Source organism: Mustela nigripes, chromosome 10 (genome assembly GCF_022355385.1).
Source record: "Mustela nigripes isolate SB6536 chromosome 10, MUSNIG.SB6536, whole genome shotgun sequence".
NCBI lineage: Eukaryota > Metazoa > Chordata > Mammalia > Carnivora > Mustelidae > Mustela > Mustela nigripes.
Window position 1 is genome coordinate 34,414,573 of NC_081566.1, and position 26,752 is coordinate 34,441,324.

At 38.9% G+C, this 26,752-nt stretch overlaps 1 protein-coding gene and 1 long non-coding RNA gene across 7 annotated transcripts in view; one reads left to right on the plus strand and one right to left on the minus strand.

Annotated features, from left to right (window-relative positions):
* Window positions 1–22,680, minus strand: part of CR2 (complement C3d receptor 2) — a 35,172-nt gene extending 12,492 nt beyond the window's left edge. The window contains exons 1-20 of one of the 6 annotated variants that reach the window (XM_059413000.1): window positions 22,427–22,680; window positions 14,917–15,096; window positions 13,575–13,674; window positions 13,065–13,150; window positions 12,089–12,487; window positions 10,961–11,137; window positions 10,776–10,878; window positions 10,033–10,118; window positions 8,466–8,855; window positions 6,860–7,048; window positions 6,232–6,331; window positions 5,911–5,993; window positions 4,997–5,404; window positions 3,874–4,050; window positions 3,704–3,794; window positions 3,361–3,437; window positions 1,745–2,152; window positions 950–1,126; window positions 788–875; window positions 348–430 (exon numbers count right to left, since the gene is read on the minus strand). In XM_059413000.1, coding sequence (XP_059268983.1) covers window positions 348–430; window positions 788–875; window positions 950–1,126; window positions 1,745–2,152; window positions 3,361–3,437; window positions 3,704–3,794; window positions 3,874–4,050; window positions 4,997–5,404; window positions 5,911–5,993; window positions 6,232–6,331; window positions 6,860–7,048; window positions 8,466–8,855; window positions 10,033–10,118; window positions 10,776–10,878; window positions 10,961–11,137; window positions 12,089–12,487; window positions 13,065–13,150; window positions 13,575–13,674; window positions 14,917–15,096; window positions 22,427–22,484 — 3,460 coding nt within the window. In that variant the 5' untranslated portion in view covers window positions 22,485–22,680. The remainder of the gene's footprint in view (window positions 1–347; window positions 431–787; window positions 876–949; window positions 1,127–1,744; window positions 2,153–3,360; window positions 3,438–3,703; window positions 3,795–3,873; window positions 4,051–4,996; window positions 5,405–5,910; window positions 5,994–6,231; window positions 6,332–6,859; window positions 7,049–8,465; window positions 8,856–10,032; window positions 10,119–10,775; window positions 10,879–10,960; window positions 11,138–12,088; window positions 12,488–13,064; window positions 13,151–13,574; window positions 13,675–14,916; window positions 15,097–22,426) is intronic. The other 5 variants (XM_059413002.1, XM_059413003.1, XM_059413001.1 and 2 more) reach the window with 5 other exon arrangements.
* On the plus strand, window positions 18,500–25,059 carry LOC132025562 (uncharacterized). The gene is made up of 3 exons (XR_009406644.1): window positions 18,500–18,580; window positions 20,794–20,891; window positions 24,894–25,059. It is a non-coding gene; the product is annotated as an uncharacterized LOC132025562 (long non-coding RNA).
* The last annotated feature ends 1,693 nt before the right edge of the window (window positions 25,060–26,752 follow it).

Sequence of the window (26,752 nt, forward strand, 5' to 3'; positions counted from 1 at the left end):
TTATTAAATTCTCTATGTGAGTAATACATATTCATTTCAAATAAATTCAGAAAACAAAGTATTAAGAAAGGAATAAATGTAGCTATGTTCCCATAAACTAGAAATATAGGCCATATATATAATTTTTTTTTCTTAAATCTTGAGCAGATGAGTGGCAAATACTCAGTTCCTACTTGGCGACTTTTTTCCCCCAATGCCAGTGCTGACCAAACACAGAAAAATTTTTCTTATCTTTTGTACAATGAAATAGAATACATACATTATTGAGGTAGTTATAAGGCTAGTTCTTCAGTGATCTTCCCTCTCTAACTCCCTACTGTCCCACCAATAATTTTTTTCTAACTTACCTTTACAAAGTGGAATCTTTTGGAACCAAACCCTATTCTCAGCATCTTGACACTTCTGATAAGTATGTCCAGTCAACTGGTACCTAGAGAGAGATTATAATGCATTTCTTCTTCCCAGCATCACATCTCTATAACCTAGCTTCCTCAAACCACAGATACAGGGGCTCTTCTAAATAAGAGCTTTGGCAGACAAGAGCTAAAACTCTTGATCCTTCAAGCAAGAAGACTACTTTAGGCACAGAGTTTTCCACAGCAAAGCCATTTCCACATCAAGAAAGGACAGAAGAGAAAGATGTTAGTTAGACCTTTGGAACCCCACATTCTCTGTGAGTGTGATAATGAGGGATGTCTAGAGGGAGTCATCAAGACAAGTTGAGGACAGAATTAATGTGCGAAATGAGGTGGAGATCCCTTTTCAGAATGGACCATCTCATACTCACCCATCTTGACAGGATGTATTAACTGGTATCACATGTGAATGAATGGGAGGCTCTTGAAAATCTTCTCTCACAGGTTGACATGGTGCTTCTAGAAGAGCAAAGTTTGAATTATTTATGCATGCCTGATATCACATAGAAAAGCAACTCTGCAACTGAAAGTACCTTCACACCGAGGGGGAGAAGGACTCCAATTTCCTGAAGGCATACAGTGAATGGATTTGTTTCCCACAAGCAAGTAGCCAGGGTCACAGGTGTAGTCTACAGCCATCCCAGAGACAAAGAGGACCCTATTTCCACCTGTATGCCGACCATGATGGAGCCCAACAGGTGGCTGGCAGCCTGAAGAGAAAACTCCCCACGTAAATACCAACAACAGCAACAAAAGGAATTTATACTCAAGAACATTAAGTATACAACATCTGACAGCAGACAATCTGCATCTTTTAAACCAAAGACTATGAAGCTTTAATTACCAAATGTTTTCTGCTCTTTTGCAGGAACCAGGCACCTTTAAAAAGGTCCTCTCGAAAACCAAGAAACAGACTCTCAACTATAGAGAACAAACTGATGGTTGCCAGAGGAGAGGTGGGTGGGAGAATGGGTGAAATACATGATGGGGATTAAGAAGGGCACTTGTGATGAGCACTGGGTGTCGTATGGAAATTTTGAGTCACTAATATTACACTATATGTTAACTAACTGGAATTTAAATAAAAACTTGAAATATAATAATAATTTTAAAAAAGGTCCTCTCATTATCTACCCTGAATAGATCCCTGATCAAGGGGGCATTTACATGAAGAACATATAAAAACCACATAGGACATTGATCACAGAATGGAAGAAATGGTATAGTAATCTGTGTACCTTGCCTTTTTCTATGACTCTAGTTTTGGGATGGAGCTAATAAATAAGAATAAAGGAGTAAATACCTCATTTTCCCCTTTGGGTCTTTACCTTTTTCACAAACTGGTATTTTAGGATCCCAGGTGCCATCAGCTTTGCAACGAATCTGACTGCTGCCCTTAAGAGTAAATCCATGATGACACTTGAATGTCACACTGTCATTATAGAAGTATGGGGCTTCCTTCCCAGATGTCTTATATCCATTTTCCACCTGGGCAGGTACACACTGAACAGCAGGGAGGGAAAGTTTGCAGACAGGAGCAGAGCCACTCCAGATACCCCTCTCTTGGTCATTGCTTGTACAATGGATGGTACTCTCCCCAATGAGGTTGAATTCCACTCCACTCTCTGGCCCACGGTTGCATGTGTAGGTGACTGTGGTTCCGTATGGAACATATTCTGAGGAACTTCCTGTGTGTGTCCCATCAGAGATGGCAGGAGGCGGTGGGCAGGTGATTTCTGGAGAGATGAAAATTTACTGTAGAATTCTGCTCCAGTATTACACACCAACGAGAAGAGACAGAGACATCAAAGAAGAGAAATGGAGACACCAAAGAAGAGAAATAGAGACACCAAAGAAGAGAAATAGAGACACCAAAGAAGAGAAATAGAGACACCAAAGAAGAAAAATGAAGCTGGTTACGAACCTGTAGTTATCAGGTTTCCTGGAGGATATGGATGAGTTCTGATGATAGGAGTTACATCAAAGCTCATTATGTATATAAAACTTGATTTAAACAGATATCATAGCAAAGATTTTTATAATGGAAATCTTGTTACAAGTGAACACTTGCCCAGCGATGGGTATGAAGCAGGGCATGGACTGCATGGAGCACTGCATGTTATACGCAAACAATGAATCATGGAACACTACATCAAAAACTAATGACGTACTGTATGGTGACTAATGTAACACAATAAAAAATAAATAAATAAAAAATAAAGTGAAAAACCAAGTAGATAATAATTTCAAAAAAATAAAAGTTAACATGTTCATCAGTATCATGTTGTGAGGCAGTGAAGTCCAGTAGTAAAATGGTAATTAAAATCATTGTTTTTAAAAGAACCAATAAGTGAATAAAAGGCATGGGGGGTGGTAGAATTAAGCTTTTCTGAGTACCGTCTTTGTGCTGAAGTGATATGATAGGTTAGCCAAGAATCGCTGTCAATTGAGCATCTATGTTTGACAGGTAATTTTCTCATCTATGAAGGGGAGATAATACCATTTAATTTTAATAACATTGAAGTCTTGAGTCTCAGATTAACTTTCCAGATAAGAGGCTGGAATTTCCAAGAAGTTACATAAATTGCCCCAGCTCAAATTAAGCAAATCTGAGTTCAGATCCAACACTAATCCTCTTTCTCTCCACTAAACTACAGCATTCCCCCAATTAAGGATGGTGGCTCATATACTCATTATCCTCCTTATTCTTAAACTCCCAAATCACAAGAGAGAATTGGAAATACATTTAAATTGATTGGCATGCTATGAAGTAGAAAGTGGTGACAGCAGAAAAACAACAAAACCGTGCGACTAGAACTGTTGACAAAGTTAATCAAACAAAATCTAATCTTCGTATTCCCATAACACAGCCTCAAACAGAAATCTCCCAGGAAACGTGTACATCTCACACTGTGTCAGGTTCTCTGTTACTTTTGCTACTCACCTTCACATAGACGGATCTCCATAAACCAAGGAATCGCACCTTGGCACTTCTGATAAACACTCCCACCTAACCGGTACCTAGAGACAAAGAGTCATGTCATTTTGCCATTTGGAGACTACTTAAAGCAGACTCACCACTTTTAGGGCAAGAAAAAATAGGGACAAATATGTAGCCAGCATTAGCACCACCCATCGATCGTGTTTCCATACACACAACCATAGCGCAATCAACCCTTCTGCGAATAAGTGACAAGGAAGGTTCTTTGAGATAAATGCAGACAACAGAGCTTGTAGTGCACACTAATAAGCCAGACCTGGTTCAGGCTGAGACAGCACTCACTTACCCTTCATCACAAGAAGGGTTGACATCTGGTCTAATAAATTGATCCTGCGGTTTGTTAAAGACTGGCTCTTCTACAGGTTCACACTCTGCCACTAAGAAAAGAGACCTGGATGAGAAATCAGCTCAAGGTAAACTCAAAACCATAAAATGTCTAAATTCAAAGCCTGGCACCTTTGCATTGGGGGGCAGTGGGTGTCCACACCCCCTCAGAGGTGCAGCGGATGGATTCTTTCCCCACGAGCACATAGCCAGGATCACAGCTGTACTTTATAGATGTTCCTGGGTCAAAGCGGACCATGTGTCCATCTTCCTTCTGCCCATTGAGGATTTTAGGAGGGGCTTGGCACTCTGAAGGAAAAGAAAATTTTTCTTATATAAACAACAGAAAGAAACAAGCAATTATCATTAATGTGTAGCTCAGTTTTGGATAATTTTAGATCAGCGGTTCATCTCTTTTTCATTTCTGCACTTAGGGTGCTGAAGACTTTGTTCAGTTCTAATTCTTCTCCTGTCTCCTCCTGCTCCTCCTCCTCTTCTTCCTTCTTCCTCTTCTTCTTCTTCTTCTTCTTCTTCTCTTCTTCTTCTTCTTCCTTCCTTCCTTCCTTCCTTCCTTCCTTCTTTCTTCTTTCTTCTTCTTCTTCTTCCTTCCTCCTCCTCCTCCTCCTTCTTCTTCTCATCTTCTTCTTCTTTCTTCCTATTCCTCCTCTTCCTCTTCTTCTTCTTCTTCTTTTTTTTTTTTTTTAAAGGAATCATCTCCTGTGTGTTTAATGGGATACATCCCTGGGGTGGGGACTTTGCTTTCTTCCCTTAAAAAAAAATTACTATTGAGGGGCGCCTGGGTGGCTCAGTGGGTTAAGCCACTGCCTTCGGCTCAGGTCATGATCTCAGGGTCCTGGGATCGAGTCCCGCATCGAGCTCTCTCCTCAGCAGGGAGCCTGCTTCCTCCTCTCTCTCTGCCTGCCTCTCTGCCTACTTGTGATCTCTCTCTCTGTCAAATAAATAAATAAATACAATCTTTTAAAAAAATGACTATTGAAACAAACAGTATTTTTTCCCCTAAAGAAAGAGGCAACTCTGTGATCCCTAAAGCTTTTCCTCCAAGGATACTCCCACACCATAAAATGAAGTAATAGTGATGGGGTGATGTTAAGAAAAGCTATATAACTTATATTCACTATACGTAGTAGAATTGAGGGGACTAAAAACTGGGTAAGTCCTGCTTAAATCCATAACCCTATCCTCTAACACTTAAAAAAAAATCAGTAGCACCTTCTCTGAGTATTGGAATACTCACCCTTTTCACAGACTGGTGCCAATGGCTCCCATGTGCCTCGGGCAGTACATCGGATTGCCTTGCTGCCTTTCAGGGTGAAGCCATATGAGCAAGAAAATACCACAGTGTCATTATAGGAATATTGTTCTTTCTGCCCAGATGATATTTGGCCTCTTAGGATCTGGGGAGGTGGACACCGAACAGCAGAACTAGAAAGTTCACAGCTTGGGGCAGGGTCACTCCAGATCCCAGTCTTCTGACTGTTGGTGATACAATGGATAGTCTTCTTCCCAATAAGGTTGTAGCTCACTCCTTTCTCTGGGTCTGGGTCACAGGTATAAGTGACTGTGCTTCCATATGGAATATTCCCTGAAAAGCTTCCTGTAGGTCTTCCATTGAGAATAGAAGGAGGTGGCGGGCACAGAATTTCTAGAGAAATTAGAGAGAAATGACAAGACTGCAGTTATACTGCAAATGAAGAATGCCTCGAATGTTGCTGTACCACGGTGCCCTCCTAGGCTCAGGGACAGTGATACTTGAATCTGAAATATACAGATCAAGACAGCTATAGCAATATAATGTTAAAATTATGATTTAGAACTTTTTTCTTGAGTATATCTACCGGGGTGATCCTCTGATTTCTTCTACTGAATATACAATCCCCTTTTTGTGCCCCGCCTGGCTGGCAAGTCTACAGAGCTTTCAGAGAAAGAAGAGCCTAGGAACCCTTTTTCCCTTGAGTAACCAGGGAATAAAGAGGTGGCCGAAGGTTGCTTTAGTGAAAGACCATACTCTTCCAGATGTCTATGTGAGATCTCTGCTCTATCAAATTCTGTATAGTAATGACTGAATAAAAAGCTTTTAGTTAAGCCAAGAGTGAAGTGTTCTGTTCAAGGACCAGGGTAGTCATTGCAAACCACAGTTTTCTAACCTACCTTTGCATTCTGGCATCCTGGTCCAAGAAGCCTGCTGTCCAACAATTACACATTGACTGGAAGGTTGGCCTTGTAACCGATACCTGGAGACAGACGGGACTATTAAGCAGTAGCTGTTGCAGAGCAACGACCTACACTTAAAATCCAAGGCAAATTCACATAACTGATGTGTATCAACCCCCTTCATAAGCATTCTCTCTACCAGCCTCACCGTAGGCTATCCCTGGATTCTCACAGAGGAGCCCTTGGCAGTTGTCACAGCTCACACCATGCACACATAAACCAGATGAACTAAATCTCCAAGGCCCTCCTAAAACTCACCCTTCATTACAGTCAAAGTTCACAGTTGCACCGACCCGAAGACTTGGAGGGCTCTTTATCCGTCCATTGAGAAATGGTCCTGGGGGTTCACACTCTGCCTCTAAGGAGATAAGTCAAAGATGAGCAAAGTGTGGCAAATAACAGAATAGCCCAAATTCTGTTTTTAAAATTTATTTATTTATTTATTTGAGAGAGAGCATGCACATGACTTGGGGGGGAAGAGTCAAGAGGGAGAGAGAGAGAATCTTGAGAAGGCTCCACAATCAGCATGGAAACAAACTTAGGGCTCAATCTCACAACACTGAGATCATGACTGGAGCTGAAATCAAGAGTCTGGGGCTTACCTCGCTGAGTCTGGAGCTTACCTCTTCAGGTGCCCCAGAAAAGTCCAAATCCTTTTTTTTTTTTTTTAAGATTTTATTTATTTATTTGACACACAGATAAAGAGTGAGATCACAAGTAGGCAGAGAGGCAGGCACAGAGCAGAGAGCCAAGCAGAGAGCCTGATGTGGGGCTCGATCCTAAGACCCTGAGATCATGACCTGAGCTGAAGGCAGAGGCTTAACCCACTAGCCACCCAAGTGCCCCAAGAGTCCAAATTCTTAAAATCGGTTATAAGTGTAGGTACCTTTACATGTGGGAATAACAGCATTCCACTTTCCTGAAGACAAACATCTAATGGTCTTTTCTCCAACAAGCAAGTAACCAGGTTCACAGCTATAAGTCACAGATAATCCTGGGGCAAAGGGGCCAAACCCCTCCCCTGTGTGAGATCCATTGGAGATGGCAGGAAGCGGTGGACACTCCTGAGGGAAATCTTCATGCACACACATTAGGAAAAAGGCCATCAGATGATACATCCTTCGCAATCTAGTTTTGACTTATACAGATCCAAATATATGACATATGATCTATGATAACCAGTCATCATTAATTTTCAACTCAGCTTTTTAAAGATCAGACAGGTGTGGCTTAAGTGTATATGTTTTATAAAACAAATTGTACATTTTCATTTTTAGCTACATGAATTACATTTGCCTTTTTAAAAAATTTCAATTACCAAAAAAAAGCTCATCTTCACCCATACTCTCCTCCTACTCATAGTCTATTCTCTGCACCAAAAGTAGAATATTACTATTTGGGGGGTCATTCTGCCAGACATTAGTAATATACCTTTTGGGGATCCTCTATGTGATACATATATACACATATAGCACGTGTATGTACATGTACTTAATACATATTACTCTATGCCTTTTCTTTGCTTAATAATCGGTTTATATTTTTCCATGTCAGTACATACAGATCTATCTAAATCTTTATAAATCTTGTTTTCCATGGTCACCCCATTTTGTGACTCTCTTAAGACCTTCCCTACCTCTAATATTATATACATGTTTATAGATAGATCCATATTTTTTCTAATGATTTGACAGCCTTTTCAAGTCAATTGATTTAGAACTGATCAATACTGTTTTTTATTAAGAAAACAGCTAATTTTGTCAAATATATATTGCCTGGCATATATATACACATACACACACATATCTATGTGTATGTGTATATATATGCATGCCAGCCCCTCAATAATTATTCAATTATTCAACTGAATAATTGAAATTCAGTTTTAGGTATCAACAACAACATAAACCAAACCAAATGAAAAGAAAATGGTTTTCTTATGAAAATGAGTGGCTCCTATTTTCAATGTTAATTGACCTGAAATGCTAGGACTTCCTAGGTGACTTGGACAATAGTGGACCACCTTACAAAATATTCATAGAGGCTGCAGATAATAGGGCATTGTTTCTGCCAGGATAGCCCAACAACTATTCAAAGATGAGCTTTAAATCCATTGGGTGTATTTTGCTATTAGATCCCACATTTCTTCTCAATTTAGCAGTAACCCAGATATATAATTTAAAACCATCTGATTGCCACATCCCAAACAACTCCAACCCCCAATCTTGTGAGACTTATTCCATTCAATTATCAGGTATGTTCCATCACATTTTCCCATTATTTTTTATTCTACTGATGTTTGTTCAATGAACATTCACATCCTTCTAGGACTAAGTAAAAACAAGAAACCATAATTTTCACCTTTTCCCTCCTTTCCACTCCCACCATTCACATATCTACATTGTTCTTCCTTCAAAACAAAAACTTGATCTGCAAAGAAATGCAAGGTTCCAGCCTCCCCCCACTTAGCTTTATGTTTTGTTTTTACTTACCACTCTCACAGGTGGGTAGTGGTGTTGGCCCCCAGGTTTTATTTGCTTGGCACCAAACAGATTTGTTTCCTTTCATGGTGAAGTTGGTATTACAGGTAAATGTCACAGAATCACCATGTCTGTATGGTGGTCTAGATTTTTTATCTCTGTATCCTCCTGGTACTATGGGCTCAGAGCAGAAAGAATTTCTATTATACAATTCACATACAGGAGCAGCTTTATCCCAGATTCCTTTCACTTGGTCTTTACTTATACAAAAAAGACTTCTTTCTCCAATGAGGCGGAAGGCACCTACACAAGAGTACCTTACCACAGTGTTAAGATATATGGGACCAGAAGAATAACTATTCCGACCATTTGTGATAGGAGGAGGAGGGCCACAAGAAATCCCTGAAAAGTAAACAAGGCAATATGTGGTCATACTAATTCTGACAATGAAAAGATTTAAATTTAGATGAAAGGTCCAAAAATAGGTCATGTCACTTTTTCAGAAACAGACTTAGAAATTTGTATGATTTATTTCTTACTCATAGTCTGTCCTTATCCCCAGCCTCTCAGGATCTTACCTCTCTCTCCCATCTGCAGCAAACAAATCAACTGGTCTATAAACACCATGCTGACCAACAGCAACAATGAAACAGAATTTATCCAATAGTTTAGAGTCTCACCAATTTTTATAGTGAAACAAAAGGCAAAGAGCACATAAGAAGAATCTTAATAATATGTTAATCACATGTGGGGAAACACCATACACTAATGAAATTTGGTTTTAATAGACTTAGTTTTAAATCCCCACTGTCATTTAGTAGCTGTGTGACTAGGCAAGTCTTACCCTCTCTAAGCCTCAATTTCTTTGTCCATAGTATAATCCAAGCTAGTTCATAAGGTTACAAGGAAAATCCAGTGAGATAAAAGTACCTGAAAATTACAAGAATGATAACTGGAACATGCTAACCATCCGATGCCTGTTTCAAACATACAACTGGGGCTACAAGTGGTGAGAATGCATTTTGTCTTACTACTGAAGATTCTGCAGCCTCTCTACCGATCTTTTGTTACCCTTTGATGTTGAACCCCTTTGAAAAAGCCCACAAGAAGTGATCAGAGGTTTTGGATAATGACATCATAGCCTTTATTTACTTGTCCTAATACACATGAAGGATATTGCTACAGCTGTGTTGATGTATGCACATCTTTCCTGAATGAGTCTCAGAATAAAGGGAAAACTTCCAACATCCAGGACATCTGGTTGATTTCCAGTGAGCTTCACGAGTTGCTCATCAGTGGAGGAACTGGCATAAGAAGACACAGCCAAACCATTTCAGCACCTCAGTGCTACTCAGTTTCAGTAGGGAGAATGTTGAGAGCATTTATCTTTATATATATAGAATACTTGATACAATATATAGTGAATTCAATGAATTGAGTTTTGGTCTGCATCCTAGATCATAGAGAAGACTGGCATACATCTATTCAAAGTACACATATGTATAAGATGTTATGCATGGGAATACACCAAAAATCAGAGGACAAGATCTGTACTTTATTACTTTTGTTTTCTACTCACGTTCACAGACAGGAAATGTATTATTCCAGAATACTCTCATTCCTTCTGAGACACACTGACTAGAAGATTGGCCACTTAATCGGTACCTTAAATAATAAGGGGTAGCAAATCATCACCAGAACAAATAAATTTTCAGCTGCATGGAATTAATCACTTCTCTCAAGTATGCAGTATTAATGGCCTCTATTGCTTTTCTGAATCATCTCTGGCTTAAGGAAAAAGTCAAAGTTTGCGAATCAGCTCAGCTATGTCATGACTTCAGACCAAGTTAAAAGAAACAAACAAAAAAAATCCTAATGATAATATTATCTTTTTGAATTCTCCCTTTTCTCTTTGGTATCTAAATGTTAAAATACTCTTGACCATTTAGAAAGAAAAAACCTCAGTTCCTACTGACAAAAACATCAAAGACCTTGTTACCTAAGATACACCATAAAGTACCCCCTCTTACTGAACCCTCATTTTTCTTCATAATAGGAGCCTTAATTTTGTGACCCCCAATTTTGCTTTTTCATATGATGAAAGGACAATTCCCAGCTCTCTCTGGCCATACACAATACATACCATTGGACAAAAATCAATAACATTTGCTTAATATTAGAATTATTAGTCATACAAGGTAAAGAAAATAAGAGGAAAAGTCATAAAGAGAAAAAAAAATTAGCTATCTTTAAAGATCATTGTTTGCAATGCTTAGCTATGAGTCGTAGGTCTCAGTTCAGGCCCTCTCCCCTCACACTCACCCCTTATCACAAACAAATGAAACCACTGCCCCAAGCTGGAGATTAGGAGGAGTCACCACATGGCCATTGAGAAGTTGGTTTGGAATGGCATCGCATGATTTTGCTAGGAAAAAAGAGACAAGGCTGGCACATGAGGAGTCAGGAAACAGTTCGGTTTCCTTAAGATGGAATAAAGTTTTAGGCACCTTCACATTCAGGGGCTGCATAGCTCCAGGCTCCCAAGGATGTACACTGGATAGGGTTACTTCCAATGAGGGTATAGCCAGGGTCACAGCTGTAGGATACTTCCTGTCCAATTGGAAAGAATTCCTTATCCAAGATGTTATAACTACCATGGTTGATATGTGGAGGTGGTAGACACCCTGAGAAGAGAACAGGACCAGAGGTCTTTTATTTCTGAAATAAGAACTTTCTCTTCTACAACATAAGCCAAGTTGAGGTAGGCAGAGGTGGGATGAAGGTGGTTATGCCAACACGTCTAAGTGTAGGGCAGAGACTCCTTTGGCTGGGGTGGAGGTAAAATGGGACTAAGGTGTTACTTTTTTAGATATGATGAACCATGAAACTCTCTGCTTTCCCTATCTTGATCTATGCTGGGAAACATGACACCCACTCATCAATTTCCATTCCATTTAACTAAAAAAGGTCTTGGATATTCTCTCATTCATATTGTAGCCAAGGGAACCTAAATATTGTAATACATTTTCACCATCAAAATGTACCTCTTTCTTCCTGCTGCCCCCAAACTAGATTGATAACATCTCTTGAGTCTTGTGGGAGGGCCTCCCAATGATGCCAGGTTTTTAGTAAGTCAGACATTTCTTAATAAGAGTAGGATAGAGAGGGAGAATGGGGAAATGACCCAGTCTTAATTCTAGCCTTATTCCATAAAGGCCACATTTTTCAATATGAGAATGTATAAGGTCTACAATATTTTTAATCAAATTCTGACACCAGCCAATTTCCAATAGGATTGAGAGTTTTTTTATTCTTGTTTAAATAAAACTGAATCAAATATACATTTTGGGGAAAAAAAAACTCTCTTCACTGGTTCACTCTTTCTTTCTTTCTTTCTTTCAAACATCTTCTAATTTGCCCTACATTAATGCAAATCTGGTACTGTCCCAGAATATAGTAAATCTCCTACTTCTTCAAAATTTAGTTATTACTTTCACAGTTTAGTTTAAAATTCTTTAATCAGCAGACCCAACTACCTATACTGTCTTTCTCCTTATCTTCTATTTAGTGCCATGCATCTATTTCTCTAAAAGTTTCCTTTTGTTTCTAGATCCTCAAATTTCAACACAACTCACCCTTAAAGCACTTTGGCAGTGGAGGATTCCATTTGCTGTTTGATTGGCACCATACTATGTGGCTGCCTTTCATGGTAAAGCCAGGCTTACACCTAAACATCACAGCATCATTTAAAGAAAATGAACGTCCAAATCCAGATTCCATAATCCCATTTTCAACTTCTGGAATTGGGCATTTGACTGGAAGAATACACTGAGGGGCAGGGCCACTCCAGATGCCAACTCGATTGTCTTTGCTGGTACAATATATTGACTTCTGACCCACAAGGTCAAACAGCTTTTTTCCATTTGGTCCAGTGTGGCACTTATAAGTCACCACCATTCCATAGAAAAAGTCCTCTCTACTGCTGCTGTAAAAGTCCCCATTGGTGATGGCTGGGGGTGGCCCACAAGGAATAGCTTTTGAGGGGTAGGTGGGAAAAAAGAGAAGGCATTTAAAGGTTATACCTTCTGGGAATTTTGTCTTCACTCTTGCAAACCACACTTCAACTCAGCCAACAATTAACCCAGATTATTGAAATTCTGTATCCTCATCTTAAAGATGATTCTGAATAGGAAGTATCAAGGTAGAAAGATTCATGGACTGGCCTGATGAAAAGTCAAGAAACTATGATCTGATCACCATTCCTCCCACCCCTCACCCCAAAGTACAGAAAAACGGTTGTGGGAAACACCTAGGGTGGCCAAACATTTTGGATAGAATAAAGATGCCAGTGTGTAATCTCATAACATATTTTAGATTTAAGCACTTATTCACGATGAAATAACTTATCATCAAAGAACAGTAGTCAAAGGAAAGTGTGGTGGGATTGGGAGATGCATGCAGTAGAAGAGAAACCACAGCTCTGTGCCCAGAATGATCCAAACCAAGTATAACTCTCCTGGGTGCTCATTTTGATGTGTAGATGCCCAGTTTCCTTCTAGAAGGGTACAAGAGGAGGTACATAGGGTGCAATGAAGGAATCATCTTACTCACATTCACAAAAAGGCATGTCGTTATCCCAGGTTACAGTATTGTCTGAGATAATACATGTAGCAGATGAAACACCAAAAAGTCGATATCTAAAGACAAAGAGATGAGTGATAACCTCCCAGCGAAATGGATATTTTAGGAAAGTTAGTTCTTTTTCTACTGAAATGGCAAAGAATAGAATATCATATATGACAAGTAAAAGATAGAATATCATGTATGACAAGTAAGGACTCATACAAAAAGTTCAATAATCTAAAGCCAAATGAAATTTGGCTCCTGGTCAGGAAGGTTGGAGACTTAAAATCAGAAGAATAGCCCAAATTTCTTTCTCATCTATAGAAGTGGATAATCTTAAAGAGTTATCTCTAGATCAGGATGGTGATTCTGTTTTTGCTTATCTATTTTTAAGGGTAGGTGGCAATTACTTGGATTTCTTTTGAAGAACTGACAGTTTCTTGTTGAAACCACTGTTCTAATACTCATGTATTCTGGAGATGTCTCCTGCCAACTCACCCTTGATCACAAGAAAATGTAATTGTTGACCCAAGCATGACACCCGTGGGTATGAGGACAGAGCCATGGAGGAGTTCTCCAGGACTTGTACATGATTTACCTATAATGGAGAACAAAACAAAACAGAATTTGGGACTGGAATTTGGGGGATGTTCTGTGTTTTATATTAAAACCAACCTGATTGGACTTGCCAACTAGCCTACTTACACTTAATCAAAACCAATTTTGACATTTACAAAACTTCTATCTTCCAAAGGATCAATCAACTTCAGAACACGATTTGTTTAAAGCATACACTCTATATTTCCGAGTATGGATGCAAACATTATTAGGGTCAATCATAGTTTACAATCTCTATTTCCCCTTTTTATAGTCTGTCAGTTGATGGCATCATTTACCAAGTCTGTGGCTTAAAAAAACCTCATTGTCATTACTTCCTTTCTATAACTAATCCTCTCCCCACCGCTCTTCATTCAAGTGGTAACCAAATTTTAGTGACTAGATTCCAGAAATCTCTCTCCAAATCAACTATTTAGTCATTGCTGAAATCTCTAATTGGATCATTGACTAACCTACATCTTCTATACCACTGCACATAATATATTTCAGAAGTACAAACGTGACCACGCCTCTTCCTGCATTTAAAAATTTGCAGTGACTTAACCATTATTTATCAGAAGAAAAAATGCATGGCTCATTACAAATAAGCATCAGTCCACTTAATTAACTGTTATTCCCCACCACGCAACTTATACTCCAACCACACTGAATTACTATTTTTTCCAAAGATTCCCTGTTCTTTTGTACTTCTATGCTTTTGAATATGCTGTCTCCTCCACCCATAATGCCTAGATTTCCCTAATTCTCCAAGATGGCCTTTGTTATTTACTTCTCTATGGTCTCATAGAACTTTCTCTCTACAAATAAAAGAAATTACATCAGATACAGCATTTATTTAAAAGCCAGTCTTCACAGCGGGTATAGGAGTTCCTCAAAGGCAGAGACTAATTTTTGTGTATCCCCATCCCTATCACCTAGCCTAATGCTTAACACATAGCAGTTACTGAAAAATATTTCTTGAATTGCATGGATAAGAATGAAATGACACCAGTGTTCTTTGTATACTAACTTTTAATCTTACTCTCACACAGTATAGAGACCATAGAACGAATTTATGGATCTTAAAGTATTAACCAAAGTTCTTATGAATAAAAGAAACATGGAAAACCCAGAAGCCCCCTTAATTTAAGATGATTTGCTAATTTGATGGTCTTTTATCTTGAAATTAGCTCATAGAGATATGCTGATAAACCCAAAGATGCCTTTTTTACAGATTACTCACGTTTACAGAAATCCTGAGCATCTGACCACTTGGAGGTCTTTAGGCAGGTGATAAAGAATGACCTCTTGATATACCCAGGAAGACATTCATATTCCCAAGACGTCCCAACAGCAAACTCAGACTGATCACTCTTAACTTTAGGCTTAGCAAAATGATACCTTGGCAGGGGCTTACACTGACCTAGAGACAAAGACCACAGGAATATCAAAACTAGGAGAGACTGAAACTTCTACTCTGCTGCTGTTTTGTCATTACCCTGACAACTTTGATCTTTAGAAAGTAAACCTAAAATGCAGCAGTATTTTCTGGGGCAAACAACGGATCTTGCAGTATGGGTGCATATACAGAGGTAGAAGTTCAGAAGTTCCAAGACTTTTTAGGACAGACTTAGAGGAAGAACTAGAGAAAATACTTTTTTATAAAATTCCACAAAGATTCTGGAGTTTTTCCATCTTCTTACAGGTTCATTACAAAAATCTAAAACCTTATAAATAAAAACCTTCCTGGGATAGCAGGGGAACTAGTACCTTAGAGACCCCTAAGCACAGCACATGTATGACCCTCTAAAGTTATTTTAATGAATTCACATTACTCTGTTAATCATTAAATCTTTTGGTCCTAGCAAGATGAAAATATTTTCATTATTCTTCATTATTTTATTCCATTAATCTAGTAGAATCATATACTCCCCTAAGAGAGCATAGTAAATATTTCTGATGGGTACTAGATAAAAGGAACTAGTCGATTTGAGACAGTTCCCTATGATTAATAATATTATTATTACTATTAATGAATCATATTATACTAGGAGATGAGTAAGAAACTGTAACACCCATATATTTGAGGATGTACCTGGAAAAGTCATTTTTCTGGGCAAAGGGACCTTTGAATAGCAAATTTATAAATCTCTTTTTCAAACAAGTTTGAGACAGGTACAGGTGAAAGTCAAAGAATAAACATGAACTAAATGAACAACTGCAACACAGAGCTCCCAAGGTTGCAGCCAGACTCAGTCTTCCTGTGGCCCGACACTTCTGTTGGAGAAGTCATGGACAGGACCTAAGAATAGCCATCACTGTTGGGACCTAGGTATCACTGGTCTTCTTCTATTTCTCGCCTCAAGTCCTTTGGTTTTCTTCCTTAACCATCACAAACGTCTCCAAGTACATACCTGTACAGAACAGCAAGACTAAAGGGAAAGTAAAGGTTTGATCTCAAAGAAGACCAGTTTCATGACCTTGGCATTACTTGTGCCAATTCATCTTAGTTAAATTATTTAATCTATAATTACATAATGTGAATAAGGACAATACCAAGTACTTCTCCACAAGCAGGAAGACCAATTTAAATCTGTAATGGTGAGTAACAATGATGGGGACCAAGATGAAATGGAGACCCAAAAGCAGCAAGAGCAGAAGGGTACTTCATAATGTTATCTTCTGAGGTGACACAAGATGAGAATTATACTTTCTGGATGATAAATAATGGGAAAATCTTATCCCCAATAAGACTTGACACTCTCTCTTTGGGGGGGGACAATAGTTTTTATTTGTAATGAATTGTCAAAAATCCAGGTCACAAGAATTTCCAACAGTCGTGTTCTCTTCCATATCAGAGAAAAGGAGGTTAGTCCATGAGCCATTAAGAAATAAAGTTTTTCTTAAGGGTCACTGCACCCTCTTCACATCATTCTACAATCAAAAGAAAAAATTAGTGTAGATCCTGACTGTGTCTAAAATAGAAGACAGTGGTAAGACATTAACATGTGCATTTTTCAAACCATGTTAAAAATTGATTAAGTAAAGCAGTTTCTGGAGAACCAGGATGTATTTAACTCTATTTGGGGTTCAAGAGGCTTTACTTGGAATGGCTCAGAAATCCATTTGAAATGAATAAAGAATATACAAGGTAATAAAAATAAAACAGAAGGGGGTGGTATTATGGACATTGGGGAGGGTGTTTTGGTGAGTGCTGTGAGTGCTGTGAAGTGTGTAAACCTGGTGATTCACAGACCTGTACCCCTGGGGATAAAAATATATGTTTATAAAAAATAAAAAATTATATTAAAAAAAAAGAAAGGTCAAAAAGCAGATAGGAGAAAAATTATGATTGAGAATGAGAATTATAATCAAATGCCTTACCACTGGGTTTCCTGGCTATTTGATCATTTTTTCAAAGACAGTTACACATTTTAACCAAGGTACTGTCCCAAACATAGGAGTATGCTGTGACCATTAGAAACAATGTTTTTACCCTCATGGAATTTATATTCCTATAGTGGGAGACAGGGACAGATAAATACCAATAAATATTATGTAAAGGAGATAACCAGAGTGATGTGTCAAAATGTAATGCACCAAGGGTAGGGGGCAGGGAGACATAGGACTTCAGCTATTATGGTTGAGGAAAGCCTATGAAGAGGAGACATTTGAGTTGTGACTGAAGGACAGCCAATCAGGTACAGCACTGAATAAAACATTTTAGGCAGAAGCCTAACAGCAGGGATGGGTTTGCTATGCTTTAGGGATAGACAGAAAGCAAGTATGACTGGAATGTAGTGATCATACCAATGGAGTGGTGGGAGACCAAGTTAGAAAGCTAGAAGGAGGGATCATATTAGATTTCTTAGGCCACATTAAGAAGTCTAAGTGGAAAAGTCACATGGCCTGATTTACCTTTTAAAAAGAATAGTCTGGCAAGTGAGTGAAGAATGCTCTGGAGACTATTGTAACAGTTCAGACAAAAATGAGGCTTGGACCAAATGCAGACAGTGAGAAGTGGATGAGTTTGGAATACATTTCAGAAGCAGAAACTTGGGATGCCTGGATGGCTCAAGGGGTTAAAGACTCTGCCTTCAGCTCAGGTTATGATCCTAGCATCCAGGGATCAAGCTCTGCATCTGGGATAGGTCTCCGCATTGGGTTCTCTGCTCAGCAGGGAGCCTGCTTCCCCTTCTCTCTCTGCCTGCCTTCCTCTCTGCCTACTTGTGATCTCTGTCTGTCAAATACAGAACTAAAAAAATCTTTAGAAGTAGAAACTTTTTGTTGTATTGGGGACAGGGATAAGAAAATGGCAGGATTTAGTAACATCTTCGAAGTTACTTATGGTGACTTGAGCTACATGGCTGATGGTAATGCCATGTCCTAAAGATGGGAAAGCACCATTGTGTGTGTGTGTGTGTGTGTGTGTGTGTGTGTGTTAAGGTGTGTGCAGAACTGGTTCCATGTTAGAGTTGGTATATTTAACACACTTTTGGGCCCCCACATGGACATGCATGAGGGCAGTTGGATGCACAAACTTTCCACTCAGTAGGGAGTTCAAGACTACAGATAATAAATGAGTCATCAACATATAAACAATATTTAAAACCATGAGATTGGATGAGATCTCTTAGGAAGAAGGTATGAAGAAAGGCAGAACAGGCCCAGGGCTGAGCGCCAACACCTTACAACATTTCAGATAGGGCAAAAGAGACCAAGAGTAATCATAGAATTACAGAGAAAAAAAAAAAAAAACAGAGGGGAGAGGAAGTCAAATAACAGGAAGCCCTGTTTTGGATGATGAGAATGAAAATGGTGTTAAGAGAAAGGAAGTAATAAGCTTTTGTCAAAAGACTGAGAAGATAAGGAGAGAAAAAATGACCATTGGATATGCCAGCATGAAGGTCAGTAGTAACCTTGCTGATAGTAGCTTTAGGAGAATGTGGGGGAGAGAAGCCTGTCTGAGGTGGGTAAAGGAGGTAAAGAAATGTGAGCAAGCAGTGGATGAGAAGTTTTGAGAAGAGGGATGAGAAGGAAGAGAAGGGGTCATGAGAAGTCCCTGACCTGGTCCCATAAAGGATACACTGGACCATATTTAACTGCTGGTAGGGATGATCCAAGAGAGAGGTACAAATGGGTGACAGAAGATGGGATATTTGCAGAAGTCAAGTCCTTGCACAGGCAAGACAGGATGGAATGCAACCATAATTCAGAAGGAGGAGTTGACTGTTGTCGGGAGGAAATATATTTTTTTCCATTGTTACAGAACCCCTCATTATGTGCTAGTGTTGAGGGATTCATCAGGCAAGAAGTCAGATAAAGACCTTGCTCTCACGAACTTGTATTCCAATGAGAGAACAAACAACAAAGTAAAAAAATGAACAAGAAGGTCTCATATGAGGACAAGTTCTCTGTGGAAAATAGAACACAGTTGTGTGATAGAGTGTGACCAAGGTTCAGACTACTTCCGATGAATCAGAGAAGGGTGGGCAGGGGAGGTGAGACCTGAAAGTTAAGGAGACAGGCAAGAGACGGTATGTAGGAAGTGGACTTCAATAAACGGAAACCATAGTCTAAACAAATATGAACAGACAAGAAGACCAGTGTGGCTGGAGCAGAGGGAGTAAGGGGAGAGAACAGAAAATTTCAGAGAGAGACAGAGACCTGTAGTCAAGGTTAAAGAGCTAATCACATCTAATGTGATGGGAAGCCGTTGGCAGGTTTTAAGCAGGGGAGAGAGGATCTGATCTCAGATGAAGGTAGATAACTGGTAAATAAGGGAATTCCTATTTAATGATTTTGTTTTCTTAGGGTAGGATGACATCAGTCTAGGGAAGAGTGAAATTTAAGAATGCAGGAAATTAGAATTGGTTTATGCAAATAAACAAAAGGAGAAAAGTGGGAAAACTCTAAGAAGAAAATTTGCTTCCTATATGACTTTGCTCATAGCTGTGTACCCTATAGACAAGTTGCTTCAGAATCTTCCAGAGTACTTGTTAAACTGTTTCCCGGGCCACACCCCAAAGGAGGGAATCTCTGAAGCATGAGACAGAACCCAAGAACTTGGTGCTTTTTAAAAGGCATCTCAATTTCTCAAAAAATTAAAAATAGAACCACCACATAATCCAGCAATTCCACCTCTGGGAATATATTGAAAGGAAATGAGAACATTAACTCAAAAAGAGATCTGTACCCACATGTTCTTTGCAGCATTATTTACAGGACATGGAAACCACTTTAGTGTTCATCAGTGGAGGAAAGGATAAAGAAGTTGTGGTATGTATATATATAATAGAATATTATTCAGCCATTAAAAATGACAACATGGATACACCTTGAAGGCACTATGATAAGTGAAACATGTCACACAGAAAGACAAATATTGTACGATCTCACCCATATGTGGTATCTAAAAACAAACAACAACCAAACAAACTGAACACCCAGAACCACACCGAATTAATAAAGAAAGAGATCAGTTTGTGACTGCTGGAGGTGTGATGGTGGGAGGGCAAATTATAGGAAGGTGATCAAAAGGTACAAATTTCTAGTTATAAGACAAATGAGCACAAGGAGATGATGTTCACCATGAAGACTAGAGCAAATACTGCTGTATGATATGGAGGGAAATTAAGAGAATAGATTCGAAGGATTCTCACTACAAGAAGAATTTTTTCTTTTCCTTTTATTGCATCTAAATGAGATGACGCACACCACTCCTGGGGTGACCATTTCACCATATATGTATATGAAATCATCGCGGGTATATACCTTAAATTTACACAGCAATATGTCAATTATTCCTCAATAAAACTAGAAAAATAAATACATTTTGTAAAAGGTACTTCAAGAGCTAGTTAAGCATCCTTCAAGTCAGGAACTGGCCCAGAGTCCAGGGATAGTCTAGGGAAGGTATATAATAGAAGCAATAGTCAGGAGGGGTGTGTGGGCAAAGCATGAGCAAAGGACCATGGGGGATAGTCAGGCAAGAAGATGAACAGTGTATTCATGATTAGAAACAGTGGAGAGTTGAGGGGGGCCATATTTAGATGGGATCCAACTACAAAAAGCTTGAAAGGCTGAAGACTTAGTTTTTTCTTTTTTTTAAATCCCACAGGCAGTAGGAAGTAAAGGAGTAGTATAATGAAAAAGTATATTTTAAACTTTTGGTCTTCACCATTGGCAAGTTGAAGGCTAGTATCAAGAGTGACACAGGTAAAACAATCTGAGGGGTTTGAAGTGGCGGGGTGGGGGGTGGGAGGTTGGGGTACCAGGTGGTGGGTATTATAGAGGGCACGGATTGCATGGAGCACTGGGTGTGGTGAAAAAATAATGAATACTGTTTTTCTGAAAATAAATAAATTGAAAAAATTTAAAAAAAAGAGTGACACAGGTAATCATAATACAATTAGAATATTGGTGTAAGAATGCTAAGACAAATGACAGAAGCTATGTGACAGCTAATGTGCTGGAACAGTTGACAGGCAGACCTGATCGTTAAGTGTCTTGGAGTTCAGTGACCAGAGGGCAGCTCACACTGGTACTGAGAGGGGATGAAGAACTGGGCAGGGCTGGTGAAGAACCTGATTTTTAATTGATAATATCCAGTAGGAACGGAATACTGATGAGAAGCCAGGTCTGGAACTGTGCCATGCAGATGGGTTAGGGAAAGTTGTGAACATAACACTTTTTCAAAGGAAGTTAACACATAGGAGAGAGAAACAAAGTTACTAATCTGGGGAAATGTTCAACTAATAGGACCAAGAGAAATTTGGATGCAGGGAGCAGACAATTTGCTTCTGTTGAAATCGAACCAATGTATCTCTACAATTAAGAAGCTGGGATGAACATACTTAAATGCCGGCTGCAGAAAATTGGGTCTCTACCAGTCTTAGGACTGATACTTAGTGGTCACAAGTAACACCCAACTTTCATTTGCCTAATTTCATGTCATATTCAAGGCAGCTCAGGAAGGTGGTAGTGCAGTTTACCACTAGCTTCATTTTACAGAAGAAGAAACTGAGGGTCAGGGAGCTATAAGACTTGCCAAAAGTCACCCAGTTATTGAGGTCTGCAGAGACCTTAACTAGGAATTCGCTGTATTCTGGAGATAATGAGAAAGTCAGATCCACATGTAGCCAAGAGACTCTAATCTTAACAAACTACTATATTTCTGTAAAATTAAGTCACTTGGGGGGTAGGGTGGGGTGTTAATAAAGCTAGCTTTGTGCGCACACCTGCAGGTTGAATGAGACCTTCTGGAGCCCTTACCATTAAAGGAATAAGTAATACGAAGATGACTGTAGTTTTGATTCACATTACCAACTTTTCTCAATAGCTGCAGGTGTTTCTCATTTAGAATGTCTTTACCAGCAACACATCAAAGTTCAGAAACCATGAAAACCCCGCGTCAGAACCAGACATTATTCTTACTGGGGAAGTCAGCGGGAGGTCTTTCACACATCACGGGTAGGTTCTGGTTACTTGGCCAGCGTTAGCGCTTACAGACCTCAGGCAGAGAGCGATGAGCATCTGCTGGGTCCGGGGAGCCGAGAGCCCATGCAGAGCAAAGAGAGTGGCCCCAACCCCAGAAGGAGCACCAGGAGATCCTGGGGGTCCCCCAAAGCGAGCGGAAGGCTGTCAAGCATCCAGCACTGATCGGACCTTCTCGCTTATTCACTCTGCTTTGCACCGCCGCAGAGAGGCCGTCCCTGCCCCAGACGTGTCCCTACCCGCCCCTCCCAGCTCACCGAGAACCCCCGGTGCGATGACAGCCAGGCAAACGCAGAGCAGGCCCGCAGCGCCCATGCCCCGGCGGGAGCCCCAGCGGCAGGATGCGTTGCGAGACACTCGAGCCTCGGACAGCTCCGGGAGAGGAGGGCTGAAGCAGGAGACAGCTGAAAGCTAGGGCACGGGGGCCCTTAAATAGAGTTTGTCGCCACGTGCTAGCTTTGCGCGCACACCTGCAGGTTGCCTGGGGCCGGACGCCAGCGCGTGTTAGATCCGCCCGGCCAGGGCTCTGGGGTGCGGGCGGGAGGGGGCGAAGGGGCCAGGGGCAGGGGGGCGGAGCGACTGTGACCAGGTCTTTGGCTCTGGCTCTAGCCCTCAGCGCTGTGGCTTTCCAACTTTTTTTTTTTTCTTTTCTTTCTTTCTTTCTTTCTTTTTTTTTAACCGAACAATATCCTGCATCCACTTTTGTCTCTCTGGAGAAATGAAACAAGTTTCACAAAATAGTACTCACTCTTGCTAATCTATAATGCCCTCTCCTATTGTTCTATTCTATTCTGTGCTATGCCATGCCATGCCATTCCAAAATTCTGGTTTGAATCCAATAAATTCATTTCAAAAGCTATTAAAGCTTCAAGTCCTCCGTTTAAAGAAACAGTTTACTTAGAAAGGAAATTTATAAATAGCAGCCACGTCTCCTCTTATGCCCTTTTTATTTTGAGGCAATTTCTACAGAATATTTTGAGAATGGTGCAAAGAATTCCCATATATCCATCACCCAGATTACCCAATGTTAACATTTCACTATATTTCTTTTATCATTCTCTCTCTCTTTACATAGACAGAGATAGATAGCTATAGGTGTAATTACCTATATATAGAGCAATCTAGATATATACACATACATATATATGATTATATAATTATAATTACATAATTGTTACTTTGGGACTGAGATAAGTAAAATAGAGGCATGATACTCCTCTAAATTCTTGGTACATTTCTTAAAAACAAGGACATTCTCTTGCATAACTACAGTACAATGAACAAAAACAGGAAACATTGAAATATTATCTAAGTGACAGGTTATATTCACATATTTCGAATCATCTCAATAATTTTTATTATTGCAATCTCTCTCTCACCCTTTCATTTTTCTGGTCCAGGATCATTCAAGGATCACACACTACATTTGATTATTATGTCTTTTCTTCCTCATTTACCTGGAAAAGATCCTGGCCTTTTTTATGTTTTTCATGACCTTGACATTTTTGAAGAGTACGCAGCAAGGGTTTTTATAGAATGACTTTTAAATTAGCTATCTCTTGCATAGTAACAAATTACCCTAAACTTATTGATTTAAAGCAAGAATAAGTATTTATTATCTCACACAGTTTCTGTGTGTCAGGAACTCAAGAGCAGCTTAGCTAGGGGGTTCTGGCTTGGGCTTTCTTGAGGTTGCATTTCAAACATCAGCCGGAAGTGCAGTTATCTGAAGGCTAGATTGGAACTGGAGGATCTCCACCCAAGAGGGCTCAGTCATGGCTATTGGCTGCAGCCCTCATAGCCCCAAAATGTAGACCTCATCATAAGACTATTTGAGTCTCCTGGTGACATGGCAGCTGGCATTTCCCAGAAAAAGAGAGAAAGGCAGAAGCCACAATGTCTTTAATAATTGATTCCCCGAAGTCACACTATGTTATTTTTACAATATCCTATTGGATACTGTGATGGTTAATTTTAATGTGTCAACTTGACTGGGCTGTAGAATGCTCAGATATATAGTCAAACACTATTCCAAATCTTTCTATAAGGGTGTTTTTGATGAAATTAACATTTTTTAGAGTAGTAACTGATATATTTATTTTTATTCTTCCCATTTTATTTTTTCCCCAGTTTTACTGAGATATAATTGACAGTTAAGGTATATAACATAATGATTTGCTAATGATTACCCTGGTTAACTACCATCCCCTATATAGTTAGGATTTTTTTCTTATGATAAGAACTTCTAAGATCTATTCTTTTAGACACTTTTAATATGCAATACAGTATTGTTAACTATAGTCACTATGCTGTACATTACATCCCCAGAATTTATCTTCTAACAGGAAGTTTGTGCCTTTTGATCATCTTCACCCATTTTCTGCACTTCCTGCCTTTGCCACCTCCGGCAATCACTAGTCTGTTCTTTGTTTCTACAGGTCAATTTTCTTAGATTTCACATATAAGTGAGATCACATAGGATTTGTCTTTCTCTGTATGACTTATTTCACTTAACATAATGCCCTCAAGGTCTATCTATGCTGTTACGAGTGGCAAGATTGTATTCTTTTATACGGCTGAGTAATATAATATATATACTGGAATATTCCAATATATTGGAGTAATATTCATAAAGATGTAATATTAATATATATTTGCATATATGCATATGTGTCTCTATAATTATATACTCTTTTTAAAATATTTTATTTATTTATTTGACAGACAGAGAGAGAGAGAGCACAAGCAGTGCAGTAGCAGGCATAGGGAGAGGAAGAAGCAAGCTCTCTGCAGAGCAGGGGAAGCCCAAATGTGGGACTCGATCCCAGGACCCCAGGATCATAACCTGAGCCGAAGCTGGTTGCCTAACCAACAGAGCATCCCAGGCACCCTCTCCCTCTCCTTTTGCCTCACCCCCAACTCGTGCTCTCTCTAAATAAATAAAGAAAGAACATTTATATATATTTATAATATTTCTGGGAATTTTCAGTTTGTTCTCTACAGTTAAGAGTCTCTTTCTTGGTTCGCGTCTCTCTTTCTCTTATTCCCCTTTGCTCATCTGTTTTGTTTCTCAAATTCCACACATGAGTGAAGTCATATGATATTTGTCTTTTTCCAACTGACTTATTTTGCTTAGCGTAATACTTTTTAGCCCATCCTTTTTTATTTTTTAATTTTTGCAAAAAAAAATTGCAAAACTTTAAAATTTTGCCTTACCATAGCTCCAAATGTCAGAATTATATAAAATGGTATGATAGAGAAATGTCACTTCTATTACTTCTACTCTCACCCATTTCCTTTCAAATCCATTTCCATAGTTTCTAGCTTATTTGCCTTCTTCAATTTTGCCCAAATAAGACACATGTATATCTTCTTATTTGTCTTCCTTATTACATAAAAAGATTTGGGGTCATAAAAATGCTCTGGGTCCTTATTTACACCTTGCTTTTTTTTTTTTTTAACTTAATAGATACACTGGAATTCACCCCGTATAAGCTCAGAGATATTCCTCCTTTATTTACAGCTTATAGTGGATCTACAATAATATATTTAACCATTTTCCTATATATGGACATATAAGTTGTACTTAATATTTTGCAATTCTATGCAGTGATGTAAGGAATAACTCTGTGCATAATTATTTTTAAATGTTGAAAGTATATCTTCGGTGCAAGTTCTTAAAAGTGAGATTCTTCATTTAAAAGGAAAATACATATTTAGTTTTGTTATATATTACCAAGTTCCCTCACTAAGAGTTATATCAACTTCCACTCCTACCTGGAATATATGAGAGCATCTCTTTTCACAGACTCTTGTTAATCAAATGTGTTATCATTATAGTTTTTAATTTTAGCCAATCTAATAGGTGAGATATTGTATCTCGCTGTACTTTTGATATGCATCTCTCTTATTCTGAGTGAGCTTGAACATATAAATAGGCTTAATCGCCATTTTTAAATTCTTTTGTGAATTCTCAGTTCATCTTTTAAAAATTTTCTACCGTTTTTGCAAATATTTTCTTCTAGCTAGTCAGTTATTTTTTGATATATTTTTATTTATTTATTTCTCCAAATTTTTATTCAAATTCTAGTTAGTTAACATATAGTGCAATATTGGTTTCAGGAGTAGAATTTGGTCATTCATCACTTACAGACAACACCCACTGCTCATCAAAACAAGTGTTCTCCTTCTTACCCACCGCCCACCTAGCTCATCCCCACCCACATATCCCTCCATCAACCTTCAGTTTGTTCTCTATCATTAGGAGTCTCTTATGGCTAGTTTCCCTCCTCTCTCTCTCTCTTTTTGCCTCCTTTCCATATGTTTCTGTTTTGTTTCTTAAATTCCACATCTGAGTGAAATCATATAGTATTTGTGTTTGTCTCTGTCTTACTTATTTCACTTAGCATAGAACACTCTAGCACCATCCACATGGTTGCAAATGGCAAGGTTTCATTCTTTTTGATGGCCGAGTAATATTCATATATATATGTGAATACATATGAATATACATATGAATATTCTGCAATATTCATATTCAAATGTTATAATATATATGTTATGTATGAATATATATACATACA